Raw genomic sequence first — 16,043 nt, 5'->3', positions numbered from 1 at the left:
GGAGGCGAAGGTGAAGATTTGTAGGGGTTTTCGGAAAAGAAGAGAGAATGTTGGGGTGAAGAGAGTGGTGAGATTAAGCGAGCTTGGGAAGGAGACTCGTTTGAGGAAGTACCAGGAGGGACTGAGTACAGAATGGAAAAAGGTGAGAACAAAGGAGGTAAGGGGAGTGGGGGAGGAATGGGATGTATTTAGGGATGCAGTGATGGCTTGTGCAAAAGATGCTTGTGGTATGAGAAGCGTGGGAGGTGGGTTGATTAGAAAGGGTAGTGAGTGGTGGGATGAAGAAGTAAGATTATTAGTGAAAGAGACGAGAGAGGCATTTGGACGATTTTTGCAGCGAAAAAATGCAAATGAGTGGGAGAGTTATAAAAGAAAGAGGCAGGAGGTCAAGAGAAAGGTGCAAGAGGTGAAAAAGAGGGCAGATGAGAGTTGGGGTGAGAGAGTATCATTAAATTTTAGGGAGAATAAAAATATGTTTTGGAAGGAGGTAAATGAATTGCCTAAGACAAGGGAGCAAATGGGAACTTCAGTTAAGGGGGCTAATGAGGAGGCGATAACAAGCAGTGGTGATGTGAGGAGATGGAGTGAGCATTTTGAAGGTTTGTTGAATGTGTTTGATGAGAGAGTGGCAGATATAGGGTGTTTTGGTCGAGGTGGTTTGCAAAGTGAGAGGGTTAGGGAAAATGATTTGGTAAATAGAGAAGAGGTAGTAAAAGCTTTGCGGAAGATGAAAGCCGGCAAGGCAGCGGGTTTGGATGGTATTGCAGTGGAATTTATTATAAAAGGGGGCGACTGTATTGTTGACTGGTTGGTAAGGTTATTTAATGTATGTATGACTCATGGTGAGGTGCCTGAGGATTGGCGGAATGCTTCCATAGCGCTATTGTACAAAGGCAAAGGGATAAGAGTGAATGCTCAAATTACAGAGGTATAAGTTTGTTGAGTATTCCTGGTAAATTATATGGGAGGGTATTGATTGAGAGGGTGAAGGCATGTACAGAGCATTAAATTGTGGAAGAGCAATGTGGTTTCAGAAGTGGTAGAGGATGTGCGGATCAGGTGTTTGCTTTGAAGAATGTATGTGAGAAATACTTAGGAAAGCAAATGGATTTGTATATAGCATATATGGATCTGGAGAAGGCATATGATAGAGTTGATAGAGATGCTCTGTGGAAGGTACTAAGAATATGTGGTGTGGGAGGCAAGTTGTTAGAAGCAGTGAAAAGTTTTTATCGAGGATGTAAGGCATGTGTACGTGTAGGAAGAGAGGAAAGTGATTGGTTCTCAGTGAATGTAGGTTTGCGGCAGGGGTGTGTGATGTCTCCACGGTTGTTTAATTTGTTTATGGATGGGGTTGTTAGGGAGGTGAATGCAAGAGTTTTGGATAAGGGGCAAGTATGAGGTCTGTTGGGGATGAAAGAGCTTGGGAAGTGAGTCAGTTGTTCGCTGATGATACAGCGCTGGTGGCTGATTCATGTGAGAAACTGCAGAAGCTGGTGACTGAGTTTGGTAAAGTGTGTGAAAGAAGAAAGTTAAGAGTAAATGTGAATAAGAGCAAGGTTATTAGGTACAGTAGGGTTGAGGGTCGAGTCAATTGGGAGGTAAGTTTGAATGGAGAAAAACTGGAGGAAGTGAAGTGTTTGAGATATCTGGGAGTGGATCTGGCAGCGGATGGAATCATAGAAACAGAAGTGAATCATAGGGTGGTTGGGGGGGCGAAAATCCTGGGAGCGTTGAAGAATGTGTGGAAGTCGAGAACATTATCTCGGAAAGCAAAAATGGGTATGTTTGTAGGAATAGTGGTTCCAACAATGTTGTATGGTTGCGAGGCGTGGGCTATGGATACAGTTGTGCGGAGGAGGGTGGATATGCTGGAAATGAGATGTTTGAGGACAATATGTGGTGTGAGGTGGTTTGATCGAGTAAATAATGTAAGGGTAAGAGAGATATGTGGAAATGAAAAGAGCGTGGTTGAGAGAGCAGAAGAGGGTGTTTTGAAATGGTTTGGGCACATGGAGAGAATGAGTGAGGAAAGATTGACCAAGAGGATACATGTGTTGGATGTGTAGGGAACGAGGAGAAGTGGGAGACCAAATTGGAGGTGGAAAGATAGAGTGAAAAAGATTTTGTGTGATCGGGGCCTGAACATTCAGGAGGGTGAAAGGCGTGCAAGGAATAGAGTGAATTGGATCGATGTGGTATACCGGGGTCAACGTGCTGTCAATGTATTGAATCAGGGCATGTGAAGCGTCTGGGGTAAACCATGGAAAGTTGTGTAGTGCCTGGATGTGGAAAGGGAGCTGTAGTTTCGGGCATTATTGCATGACAGCTAGAGACTGAGTGTGAACGAATGGGGCCTTTGTTGTCTTTTTCTAGCGCTTCCTCGCACACATGAGGGGGGAGGGGGATGTTATTCCATGTGTGGCAAGGTGGCGATGGGAATGAATAAAGGCAGACAGTGTGAATCATGCCCATGTGTATATATGTATGTGTCTGTGTGTATATATATACATATATATATATATATATATATATATATATGTGTACACTGAGATGCATGGGTATGTATATTTGCGTGTGTAGACGTGTATGTATATACATGTGTATGGGGTGAGTTGGGCCATTTCTTTCGAATGTTTCCTTGCGCTACCTCGCAAACGCGGGAGACAGCGACAAAGCAAAATAATACACACACACACACACACAAACACACACACATATATATATATATATATATATATATATATATATATATATATATATATATATATATATATATATATATATATATATATATATATATATATATATATATATATATACATGTGTGTTTGTTTGTGTGTGTGTGTGTGTGTGTGTGTTTGTGTGTATGTGTGTGTGTGTGTGTGTGTGTGTGTGTGTGTGTGTGTGTGTGTTTGTGTGTATGTGTGTGTGTGTGTGTGTGTGTGTGTGTGTGTGTGTGTGTGTGTGTGTGTGTGTGTGTTTGTGTGTATGTGTGTGTGTGTGTGTGTGTGTGTATGTGTGTGTGTGTGTGTGTGTGTGTGTGTGTGTGTGTGTGTGTGTGTGTGTGTGTGTTTGTTTGTTTGTTAGATATATCGATTGGGTCTTTGTTAAGCTTTTCGCATGTTTCTGCATCACTGGAATTTTCTTCAAGTTTTATTTCACACGCAAAACCAATCCAATAATACAATTCTGTTGGATTTTTCTGTTGTAATTATATGGATCTCTTATTAGATTTCCATCTTTTCAAATATCTCACAAACATTTTGGGTATGTTTGTTTCATATTTCTCGTTACATAATGCATATATACATCCTTTAGAAGACAAAAGATCTTCCTGGCTCACGTCATCACTCTATGGTTTTTCCAGATTCACAAAACTTTGTGCTAAGGACACTGGGTTAATAATAACATGCTTTATGGAGATTTTCATTCCAAATCCACACACTAACTTCTAATTCTTTTATGATTCATTGGAAAACATATTCACAAATAAGCTAAAATCACTTTTCAAAGAGCTTTTCATGTTTACTAGCCAGCCTTGCTTTTACTTTGTTGATATCTACTAATGATAATGAAAATATCTGGTCACTAAGCTTACGCTATACAGGTTCACTAACCAAAGTGCTGAAGAAATGTGAAGCAGAGTTGCTGTCCTTGAAGGCAGTCTTCACATCACTAGTAATAGCCGTAATCCTAGAGGTGAGCAGCAGGTCATCTACTTGTGTGTATGTATACATCTACAAATTTCTCCAATGGAGAGGCAGGCAAGACTTTCTCCTCTCTGTAAGATCTCAGGAACTTTAAGTGGTGAGTTCTTAGGAGTGTCTTCTTGATGTTGTGGTAAAGATGACAAATGTAAAGGTATATATGGAAAAGTGCATGACCAGCATATATGGAGAGATCCATCTTGCAGAGAGGAGAAAGTCATACCAGTTACATAACATGAGTAAGACGAAGTGATAGAACCAACATATATAAATGGATGGGATATGTGATATAAGTAAGATTAAAAGGATACAATCGTCATATATATAATTGATGGCTTACTTGACCTACGTAAGATTCATGACATATAAACAACGTACACAAACTGATGGAATACAGGCAACAAACATATAACAAATGAACTCAAAACATATGCAGTTTTGAAGAATGCAAATTATTGTTGTAAGTTGAACATTTGTTTGTATGTATGTTCAAGAATATTAATCCTTCACTCGGGGTTTGACTTTTGTGGAAACACTTTTTCACTATCAAAAGTTGACTTAGGTTTCAGGTGTGACAGACATGGTTAACTGATGTGTCTGTCGTGAACCTGACCCAGGGTTATATGTGTGTGTCCTGGACCTGACCCAGGGTTATATGTGTGTCCTGGACCTGACCCAGGGTTATATGTGTCTGCCCTGGACCTGACCCAGGGTTATATGTGTGTCCTGGACCTGACCCAGGGTTATATGTGTGTGCCCTGGACCTGACCCAGGGTTATATGTGTGTGCCCTGGACCTGACCCAGGGTTATATGTGTGTGCCCTGGACCTGACCCAGGGTTATATGTGTGTGCCCTGGACCTGACCCAGGGTTATATGTGTGTGCCCTGGACCTGACCCAGGGTTATATGTGTGTGCCCTGGACCTGACCCAGGGTTATATGTGTCTGCCCTGGACCTGACCCAGGGTTATATGTGTGTGCCCTGGACCTGACCCAGGGTTATATGTGTGTGCCCTGGACCTGACCCAGGGTTATATGTGTGTGCCCTGGACCTGACCCAGGGTTATATGTGTGTACCCTGGACCTGACCCAGGGTTATATGTGTGTGCCCTGGACCTGACTCAGGGTTATATGTGTGTGCCCTGGACCTGACCCAGGGTTATGTGTGTCTGCCCTGGACCTGACCCAGGGATATATGTGTGTGCCCTGGTCCTGACCCAGGGTTATATGTGTGTGCCCTGGACCTGACCCAGGGTTATATGTGTGTGCCCTGGACCTGACCCAGGGTTATATGTGTCTTCCCTGGTCCTGACCCAGGGTTATATGTGTGTGCCCTGGACCTGACCCAGGGTTATATGTGTGTGCCCTGGACCTGACCCAGGGTTATATGTGTCTTCCCTGGTCCTGACCCAGGGTTATATGTGTGTGCCCTGGACCTGACCCAGGGATATATGTGTGTGCCCAGGTCCTGACCCAGGGTTATATGTGTGTGCCCTGGACCTGACCCAGGGTTATATGTGTGTGCCCTGGACCTGACCCAGGGTTATATGTGTGTGCCCTGGACCTGACCCAGGGTTATATGTGTGTACCCTGGTCCTGACCCAGGGTTATATGTGTGTACCCTGAACCTGACCCAGGGTTATATGTGTGTGCCCTGAACCTGACCCAGGGTTATATGTGTGTGCCCTGGACCTGACCCAGGGTTATATGTGTCTGCCCTGGACCTGACCCAGGGTTATATGTGTGTACCCTGGTCCTGACCCAGGGTTATATGTGTGTACCCTGAACCTGACCCAGGGTTATATGTGTGTACCCTGGACCTGACCCAGGGTTATATGTGTGTACCCTGGACCTGACCCAGGGTTATATGTGTGTACCCTGGTCCTGACCCAGGGTTATATGTGTGTACCCTGAACCTGACCCAGGGTTATATGTGTGTACCCTGGACCTGACCCAGGGTTATATGTGTGTACCCTGGACCTGACCCAGGGTTATATGTGTGTACCCTGGACCTGACCCAGGGTTATATGTGTGTACCCTGGACCTGACCCAGGGTTATATGTGTCTTCCCTGGTCCTGACCCAGGGTTATATGTGTGTGCCCTGGACCTGACCCAGGGTTATATGTGTCTGCCCTTGACCTGACCCAGGGTTATATGTGTGTGCCCTGGACCTGACCCAGGGTTATATGTGTGTGCCCTGGACCTGACCCAGGGTTATATGTGTCTGCCCTGGTCCTGACCCAGGGTTATATGTGTGTGCCCTGGACCTGACCCAGGGTTATATGTGTCTGCCCTTGACCTGACCCAGGGTTATATGTGTGTGCCCTGGACCTGACCCAGGGTTATATGTGTGTGCCCTGGACCTGACCCAGGGTTATATGTGTGTGCCCTGGACCTGACCCAGGGTTATATGTGTCTTCCCTGGTCCTGACCCTGGGTTATATGTGTGTGCCCTGGACCTGACCCAGGGTTATATGTGTGTGCCCTGGACCTGACCCAGGGTTATATGTGTCTGCCCTTGACCTGTCCCAGGGGTTTATGTGTCTGCCCTGGACCTCACCCTGGGTTATATGTGTCTGCTGTACACCTGCCTCAAGGTTATATGTGTCTGACGTACACGTGACCCAAGGTTATATGTGTATGACGTACACCTGACCCAAGGTTATATGTGTCTGACGTACACGTGACCCAAGGTTATATGTGTCTGACGTCCACGTGACCCAAGGTTATATGTGTCTGACGTCCACGTGACCCAAGGTTATATGTGTCTGACGTCCACGTGACCCAAGGTTATATGTGTCTGACGTCCACGTGACCCAAGGTTATATGTGTCTGACGTCCACGTGACCCAAGGTTATATGTGTCTGACGTCCACGTGACCCAAGGTTATATGTGTCTGACGTCCACGTGACCCAAAGTTATATGTGTCTGACGTCCACGTGACCCAAGGTTATATGTGTCTGACGTCCACGTGACCCAAAGTTATATGTGTCTGACGTCCACGTGACCCAAGGTTATATGTGTCTGACGTCCATGTGACCCAAGGTTATATGTGTCTGACGTCCACGTGACCCAAGGTTATATGTGTCCGACGTCCACGTGACCCAAGGTTATATGTGTCTGACGTACACGTGACCCAAGGTTATATGTGTCTGACGTCCACGTGACCCAAGGTTATATGTGTCCGACGTATACGTGACCCAAGGTTATATGTGTCTGACGTCCACGTGACCCAAGGTTATATGTGTCTGACGTACACGTGACCCAAGGTTATATGTGTCTGACGTACACGTGACCCAAGGTTATATGTGTCTGACGTACACGTGACCCAAGGTTATATGTGTCTGACGTACACGTGACCCAGGGGTGAGTGTAACACTTCCCACAGCACGACACATGTTGCAGCCCGTCCAGCCTGGCTGGCTCCCCGTCCCTGGCCTCACTCGTATATAGCATGAGTAACGCTCCTTATGTAAGTTTGCTATCCAAAATGATATAGAAGAATGTCATTATTTTTAATGCCCTAAGTGTATGAAAGTACTCTTTAGGAAGTCTGCTACCCAAAACGTTCTATAAGAATTTCATCAATTTTTATGACCTAAGTGTATGAAGTTATAGAGAATATGAATATAAATGTTTTTTGTCTAATAAGATATCTTTTGAGATTATTTGTGGACCTTAAAAAGGTCCGATTGATTTCTGTTTGTGCCATTGGCATGGTCTTGCAAGAGGAAGAATAATCTTAACCGCCAAATCCGTATAGAGTTCTGCCCTGGCGTTTGAGAGCATAAACCACATCCATGGCAGTGACTGTTTTCCTCTTGGCGTGCTCAGTGTAGGTGACAGCATCACGGATGACGTTTTCTAAGAAAACCTTGAGTACACCACGGGTTTCTTCATAAATCAGGCCAGAGATACGTTTGACTCCTCCACGGCGAGCAAGACGACGAATGGCAGGCTTTGTGATTCCCTGAATGTTGTCACGAAGAACCTTGCGATGACGCTTGGCGCCTCCCTTTCCGAGCCCCTTGCCTCCCTTGCCGCGACCAGTCATCTTGTCTCACCTCTGCTGCGGTCTGCTTTGATACGTTTCTCGCCGCTCCGCTCTCCAATGTAATGCACACCAACTCAGCTCCAACGTATATATCCCCCTTGGATGGACGTGATAGTAGCAGTTCTACCTTCTCTGCCTATTTTCGTGTCTTTTTCCTGTGAAAATTACACTTTTTTTACTCTTTCTCTTATGCAACATAGATAAGATATCAAGCTCGATCTTATGATATCATCAATTTTTATCTTCCTCTAAGAAAACCTATAGAAAAAGGTGAAAAATAGCTTTTCAACCTTCATGCGGATCAAGTGAGGAAGAGTGGGCGGAGCTTACGGCTCTCATTCAGCCAATAGGGAGGCACGAAGTTGCAGCTAGCTGCTGCATAAAACGGGCTCGCACTCGCACACTCAAATTGTCACACAACACATACAAAACAGACCCACTCACTTCTACCCAGAACAGATCATACATCTCCAATCGCTTTCACACGACCACCTACTCACAACTCCCATAAGATCGATCGAGGTCAAATTCCTCCTTCTCAAATCACCCAAAGTAGCCCCAGGTAACTCAGGTATTGGTTACCAACTACTCACACAACTCCCCAACAACACAATTAGAGCCATCACCTCCCTCTTCAACGCGGCACTAGCCTCTGGCTATTTTCCCGCGGCTTTCAAAACAGCAACAACCATAATGATTCCCAAACCCAACAAAACCAACAGAGACCCCATGAACTACAGACCCATCAGCCTACTGGAGTCCATTGGGAAGACATTTGAAAGAATTATAAACAACAGACTTAGACAACACCTCACAAACAACAACCTACTCTCACACAAACAGTTTGGCTTTCACCAACATCGCTCCACACAAGATGAACTCAACATCATTACGAACTACATAAGAAACAACACGCGGCCACGCAAAATGACCGCACTATTCACAAAAGATGTTGAAAAAGCCTTTGACACCGTGTGGCACGATGGATTGAGGTACAAACTAAGCACCCAATTCCAACTCCCACGCCCCACCATTAAGCTTCTCTCTAACTATCTTAGCAACAGAAAAACCCGAATCAAATACAGAAACACTTACTCAAACTACTTCTTCCTTAATGCCGGTGTACCCCAAGGCTCCGTGCTGGCCCCCACTCTCTACACACTCTATTCAAATGATCTTCCCAATCCGATACACCCGGACTCCATCACTCTCCAGTATGCAGATGATGTCACACAGCTAATCAGAGCCAGAATCCTCACTCACTTAATCAATAGAGCCCAACAGGAAATTGACCACGTATCGCTCTGGGAGTTAAAATGGAGGATTAAAACAAATCCTGCAAAATCCAACATATCCTACTTTAATGTACGTCAGAGATACAACATAACTAATGTCTACCTACACTCCCAAATACACCGTCAGGCGCCCATTCCTATCTCAAACACCAACATTGTCCTGGGCCTAAACTATGATGTACACCTGAGAATGAACCACCATCTACAATCCAGGGCGGCTATCGCGAGAGCGGAGCTCGCGAAATTGTATAGATTCAGAGAGGCGCAATTCAAAACCAAATTGCACCTCTACAAGGCATTAATACGACCTCTTATCACATACGCCCCATCAGCTCTCGAACTCGGAGCCAAATCCAACATCCGTGCACTCCAAGTCATCCAGAACAAAGCTCTACGTTGGATTTTTAACATCAAATGGCACGAGTTCGTCAGGAACACAGTACTTCACGAGAGAGCACGAATCCCTCCTCTAAACATCTACTGGAGGGAACTGTTTGAAAGACAAGTAGAGCGATTTCAAATTCATCACACGCACTGGATTGATTACTTCAACAATCTCCTGGGAATAGACCACCCAGGTAACATGTTCAATATACAACCTGAACAACATCCAGTGCCAATATATTAACGAACTAAAAAACTCTATAGATCTTACTGCTAAGTCCATGGAGGAAGAGTCTTGGTAACATCAGTGGCCATCAGTCAGAAATTTGATCCATCTCCTCGATTTTGAAAAAAAAAAAAAGAAAAAAAAAAGGCTGGGAACGTCTTGGTATCATCAGTGGCCATCAGTCAGACATCTGATCCATCTCCTAAAAAAAAAAAAAAAAAAAAAAAAAAAAAAAAAAAAAAACCTTGGCCTCCGCTCTCATCACCACATTTCTTCCAATGCAAGCTGGGTTGAGCCCTGGCCCTTTTCCTCCCGCTAAAATTCACTTCCTCTTACAATTTCTTGCTCTTTCCCCCCTCTCCTTTCCCGCCCCTCCTCGGAAGGGACTTTTCTATCATCATTCATTCATTCATTCATTCGCTCCCCTACGAAACCACACACTCAACAGCCTTCTAGAAGACCACAACAGACACTGGAAATCTCTTATCACCACAACAGAACTACACCGTATCAAATCTCCTCGAGAATTTTGGAACAGAATCCGAAAACTCAAAGGAGCACCGATAACAAACTTCGATGGGCTAAAAGACAACAACACCCTACACCATAACCCACAAGACATTGCCAACATTTTTCAAAAACACTGGGAAGGTATCTTTCACCCGCACCCACCTCACCCTTTGGCGTACGAAAACACTCAAATTGTCACACAACACATACAAAACAGACCCACTCACTTCTACCCAGAACAGATCATACATCTCCAATCGCTTTCACACGACCACCTACTCACAACTCCCATAAGATCGATCGAGGTCAAATTCCTCCTTCTCAAATCACCCAAAGTAGCCCCAGGTAACTCAGGTATTGGTTACCAACTACTCACACAACTCCCCAACAACACAATTAGAGCCATCACCTCCCTCTTCAACGCGGCACTAGCCTCTGGCTATTTTCCCGCGGCTTTCAAAACAGCAACAACCATAATGATTCCCAAACCCAACAAAACCAACAGAGACCCCATGAACTACAGACCCATCAGCCTACTGGAGTCCATTGGGAAGACATTTGAAAGAATTATAAACAACAGACTTAGACAACACCTCACAAACAACAACCTACTCTCACACAAACAGTTTGGCTTTCACCAACATCGCTCCACACAAGATGAACTCAACATCATTACGAACTACATAAGAAACAACACGCGGCCACGCAAAATGACCGCACTATTCACAAAAGATGTTGAAAAAGCCTTTGACACCGTGTGGCACGATGGATTGAGGTACAAACTAAGCACCCAATTCCAACTCCCACGCCCCACCATTAAGCTTCTCTCTAACTATCTTAGCAACAGAAAAACCCGAATCAAATACAGAAACACTTACTCAAACTACTTCTTCCTTAATGCCGGTGTACCCCAAGGCTCCGTGCTGGCCCCCACTCTCTACACACTCTATTCAAATGATCTTCCCAATCCGATACACCCGGACTCCATCACTCTCCAGTATGCAGATGATGTCACACAGCTAATCAGAGCCAGAATCCTCACTCACTTAATCAATAGAGCCCAACAGGAAATTGACCACGTATCGCTCTGGGAGTTAAAATGGAGGATTAAAACAAATCCTGCAAAATCCAACATATCCTACTTTAATGTACGTCAGAGATACAACATAACTAATGTCTACCTACACTCCCAAATACACCGTCAGGCGCCCATTCCTATCTCAAACACCAACATTGTCCTGGGCCTAAACTATGATGTACACCTGAGAATGAACCACCATCTACAATCCAGGGCGGCTATCGCGAGAGCGGAGCTCGCGAAATTGTATAGATTCAGAGAGGCGCAATTCAAAACCAAATTGCACCTCTACAAGGCATTAATACGACCTCTTATCACATACGCCCCATCAGCTCTCGAACTCGGAGCCAAATCCAACATCCGTGCACTCCAAGTCATCCAGAACAAAGCTCTACGTTGGATTTTTAACATCAAATGGCACGAGTTCGTCAGGAACACAGTACTTCACGAGAGAGCACGAATCCCTCCTCTAAACATCTACTGGAGGGAACTGTTTGAAAGACAAGTAGAGCGATTTCAAATTCATCACACGCACTGGATTGATTACTTCAACAATCTCCTGGGAATAGACCACCCAGGTAACATGTTCAATATACAACCTGAACAACATCCAGTGCCAATATATTAACGAACTAAAAACCTCTATAGATCTTACTGCTAAGTCCATGGAGGAAGAGTCTTGGTAACATCAGTGGCCATCAGTCAGAAATTTGATCCATCTCCTCGAATTTAAAAAAAAAGAAAAAAAAAAAAAAAAAGGCTGGGAACGTCTTGGTAACATCAGTGGCCATCAGTCAGACATCTGATCCATCTCCTAAAAAAAAAAAAAAAAAAAAAAAAAAAAAAAAAAAAACCTTGGCCTCCGCTCTCATCACCACATTTCTTCCAATGCAAGCTGGGTTGAGCCCTGGCCCTTTTCCTCCCGCTAAAATTCACTTCCTCTTACAATTTCTTGCTCTTTCCCCCCTCTCCTTTCCCGCCCCTCCTCGGAAGGGACTTTTCTATCATCATTCATTCATTCATTCGCTCCTCGAACACTACTCGCTCATACGTACTACAACTACTGTAGTGACTGCTCCAGAAATGGCTCGAACCAAGCAGACTGCTCGCAAGTCTACAGGAGGCAAGGCCCCTCGCAAACAGCTGGCCACTAAGGCAGCTCGTAAATCTGCTCCTGCTACCGGTGGTGTTAAGAAGCCTCACCGTTATAGGCCTGGAACTGTGGCTCTGCGTGAAATCCGACGTTACCAGAAAAGCACCGAGTTACTCATCAGAAAGCTACCCTTCCAGCGTCTTGTGCGAGAGATTGCACAAGACTTCAAGACAGATCTACGTTTCCAGTCGTCTGCCGTCATGGCCCTTCAGGAAGCCTCTGAAGCATACCTGGTGGGTCTCTTTGAAGATACCAACTTGTGCGCCATTCACGCCAAGCGTGTCACCATCATGCCCAAAGACATCCAGCTGGCACGTCGTATTCGAGGAGAACGCGCCTAAGCCACTCTTGTAGGTCTTCCTCATTGGAAAAACTAGGCCCTTCTTAGGGCCAAAATCTAACTTGCAAAAGAATTTTTGATCATGACAACCAACCTCTCTCTCTACCTAATAAGAACAACTAATAGTAATTGTATTCGTGATAACTAGTAGGTAGGTACTGCTACTTTTCATTTAAAAGCTAGCTACCGGTAATTAATGCAAACAAGCGAAATTTAGTTAGGTAGGGTCCTGTGTTTTTTTTTTTTTTTTTTTACTTTTATTTCCTTCCAGGCTAACCTACAATAGAAAAATATATATAAAACGGGTTAAGTAAGTGTCTTAACAATTGAATCGTGATGTCGTTGATATCACTTTTCTAATTATTCATTATAAATAGTAGTATCATCATCATCATTTGGTCCAACAATGATCTCTTTTGTAATAATGTGTGGCTCCAATGGAGCCGAGTTTAGGGGAGGAAGAAGTAGGAACAACTTCTTACTTAGAAGAGGTGTACTTGGTAACAGCTTTTGTACCCTCGGACACGGCGTGCTTGGCCAGTTCACCAGGTAAAAGAAGTCGAACAGCAGTCTGGATCTCCCGACTGGTGATGGTGGAGCGTTTGTTGTAGTGGGCAAGGCGGGAAGCCTCAGCAGCGATACGTTCAAAAATGTCGTTCACGAAAGAGTTCATAATGGACATGGCCTTGGAAGAGATACCGGTGTCCGGGTGAACCTGTTTGAGAACCTTGTAGATGTAGATACTGTAGCTCTCCTTCCTCCTGCGCTTCTTCTTCTTATCGCCCTTAGCGATGGCTTTCTGAGCTTTTCCAGCCTTCTTGGCAGCCTTTCCTGATGCTTTGGGAGGCATAACGACGGCGACGGTAGTGAGTGGGGAGGTTACGTGGCGGCGATGATCGCGGCTAGAATGAGAAGCCACTCCCGAGCTTGGCCTTATATATGCCACAGGTTACTCAGCTTTTGCTCCTCGCCCAGGCCGAGCGCGCTCATTGGTTGTTTGGCGTCGGCCGCCGCCTCGCTTGATCCTGAGCGGGGGTATATAAGCGATGCTCGCACCAAATTGCTACGCATTCATTTTCTCTCTCTCTCGAGTAGAGAACTCTCTCTCAGCAGCAGCAGCAGTAGCCGTATTACTAGCACCACCATGTCAGGACGAGGCAAGGGAGGCAAAGTCAAGGGCAAGTCCAAGAGTCGCTCCAGTCGAGCGGGACTCCAGTTTCCCGTAGGTAGAATCCACCGCCTTCTGCGCAAGGGAAACTACGCCGAACGTGTCGGTGCTGGTGCCCCAGTCTACCTGGCAGCTGTCATGGAGTACCTGGCCGCTGAAGTACTAGAGTTAGCCGGTAACGCTGCCCGTGACAACAAGAAGACTCGTATCATCCCTCGTCACTTGCAGCTGGCCATCCGTAATGACGAGGAACTCAACAAGCTTCTCTCTGGTGTCACCATTGCCCAGGGAGGTGTCCTGCCTAACATTCAGGCTGTCCTCCTTCCCAAGAAGACGGAAAAGAAGTAGATGATCAAGATGATATAATCATGATGATGAACCAAAAAAATCAGGCTCCTCTTGGAGCCACAAATAAATTCTTAAAGGGATATCAAGCAAGACATACTCACTCATAACTAACTCTATGCTTACTAACGTTATTAATCTTTCTATTTCTTTTCACTCCCTCATTCACAAGCGTATACTTTATAAAAAAATAGACACACACATATATATATGAATTCATTTATTTTTATAAGCATAAGATAATAGATAATTTTCCATCTACAGACATCGTAAAATAGAATGAAAAGCCCTGCACGCTCTATTCCATCCATTTATTTAAGCTACCCCCAAATCCAAATCGATCATAAAAGAAAACCAAGAAGCAGGCAGACGGTTGGTTGGTCGGAGGGAGGGAGGGGCCAAACAAGAGATACACTACATTACATCCTTACGGATAATTTTCCACAACGATACAGGAGAATTACAACCTTATCACTAACCATAGTGTATAAAATAAAGCCTCCTCATTGGCAGATAACTATCAGCCAATGGCAAGCAAGTATTTCATTATATATATAGGTACCCAGACCCGTTAAACCCCTTTTTCAAACCTCCAGTCTCGAAAAAGATGGGATTGAACGGGTTCCTCCCTCCCTCTCTCCTACCTACGCTTTTCCAAGCCTGCCTGCCTGCCTGCTGCTACCCAACCATTAATCCACCACCAAGCACCTACCATTTTACCACATACTTAGCCTTTCACATGTCTTTGCTCTCCTCTGCCTCAAGGCATGTCCAAATGCAATAGAAAATTCCCTTAATTTCTCTCTGACAAACAAATATGCACTCTGCAAATCAATGCCATTGAACGGGTTCCTCCCTCTCTCCTACCTACGCTTTTCCAAGCCTGCCTGCCTGCCTGCTGCTACCCAACCATTAATCCACCACCAAGCACCTACCATTTTACCACATACTTAGCCTTTCACATGTCTTTGCTCTCCTCTGCCTCAAGGCATGTCCAAATGCAATAGAAAATTCCCTTAATTTCTCTCTGACAAACAAATATGCACTCTGCAAATCAATGCCATTGAACGGGTTCCTCCCTCTCTCCTACCTACGCTTTTCCAAGCCTGCCTGCCTGCCTGCTGCTACCCAACCATTAATCCACCACCAAGCACCTACCATTTTACCACATACTTAGCCTTTCACATGTCTTTGCTCTCCTCTGCCTCAAGGCATGTCCAAATGCAATAGAAAATTCCCTTAATTTCTCTCTGACAAACAAATATGCACTCTGCAAATCAATGCCATTGAACGGGTTCCTCCCTCTCTCCTACCTACGCTTTTCCAAGCCTGCCTGCCTGCCTGCTGCTACCCAACCATTAATCCACCACCAAGCACCTACCATTTTACCACATACTTAGCCTTTCACATGTCTTTGCTCTCCTCTGCCTCAAGGCATGTCCAAATGCAATAGAAAATTCCCTTAATTTCTCTCTGACAAACAAATATGCACTCTGCAAATCAATGCCATTGAACGGGTTCCTCCCTCTCTCCTACCTACGCTTTTCCAAGCCTGCCTGCCTGCCTGCTGCTACCCAACCATTAATCCACCACCAAGCACCTACCATTTTACCACATACTTAGCCTTTCACATGTCTTTGCTCTCCTCTGCCTCAAGGCATGTCCAAATGCAATAGAAAATTCCCTTAATTTCTCTCTGACAAACAAATATGCACTCTGCAAATCAATGCCATTGAACGGGTTCCTCCCTCTCTCCTACCTACGCTTTTCCAAGCCTGC

General features: G+C 45.0%; 4 protein-coding genes across 4 annotated transcripts; 2 read left to right on the top strand and 2 right to left on the bottom strand.

Moving 5' to 3' along the window:
• Positions 1-7,368: 7,368 nt before the first annotated feature.
• On the bottom strand, positions 7,369-7,838 carry LOC139763725 (histone H4). The gene has a single exon (XM_071690048.1). It carries the CDS (start codon positions 7,763-7,765, stop codon positions 7,454-7,456), a length of 312 nt encoding a protein of 103 aa, XP_071546149.1. The 5' UTR covers positions 7,766-7,838; the 3' UTR covers positions 7,369-7,453.
• A 4,258-nt stretch (positions 7,839-12,096) lies between these two features.
• LOC139763603 (histone H3-like) lies at positions 12,097-12,804 on the top strand. Its single transcript, XM_071689812.1, has one exon. It carries the CDS (start codon positions 12,147-12,149, stop codon positions 12,750-12,752), a length of 606 nt encoding a protein of 201 aa, XP_071545913.1. The 5' UTR covers positions 12,097-12,146; the 3' UTR covers positions 12,753-12,804.
• A 374-nt stretch (positions 12,805-13,178) lies between these two features.
• Positions 13,179-13,663, bottom strand: LOC139763602 (histone H2B). The gene has a single exon (XM_071689811.1). The coding sequence runs from the start codon at positions 13,599-13,601 to the stop codon at positions 13,230-13,232; it is 372 nt and encodes a 123-aa protein (XP_071545912.1). The 5' UTR covers positions 13,602-13,663; the 3' UTR covers positions 13,179-13,229.
• A 150-nt stretch (positions 13,664-13,813) lies between these two features.
• On the top strand, positions 13,814-14,335 carry LOC139763601 (histone H2A). The gene has a single exon (XM_071689810.1). The coding sequence runs from the start codon at positions 13,896-13,898 to the stop codon at positions 14,265-14,267; it is 372 nt and encodes a 123-aa protein (XP_071545911.1). The 5' UTR covers positions 13,814-13,895; the 3' UTR covers positions 14,268-14,335.
• Positions 14,336-16,043: the final 1,708 nt, after the last annotated feature.

This window comes from Panulirus ornatus, chromosome 47, assembly GCF_036320965.1.
Source record: "Panulirus ornatus isolate Po-2019 chromosome 47, ASM3632096v1, whole genome shotgun sequence".
Taxonomy (NCBI): domain Eukaryota; kingdom Metazoa; phylum Arthropoda; class Malacostraca; order Decapoda; family Palinuridae; genus Panulirus; species Panulirus ornatus.
Note: the sequence above shows the minus strand (reverse complement) of the source record. Positions and strands in the feature narration are given on the sequence as shown.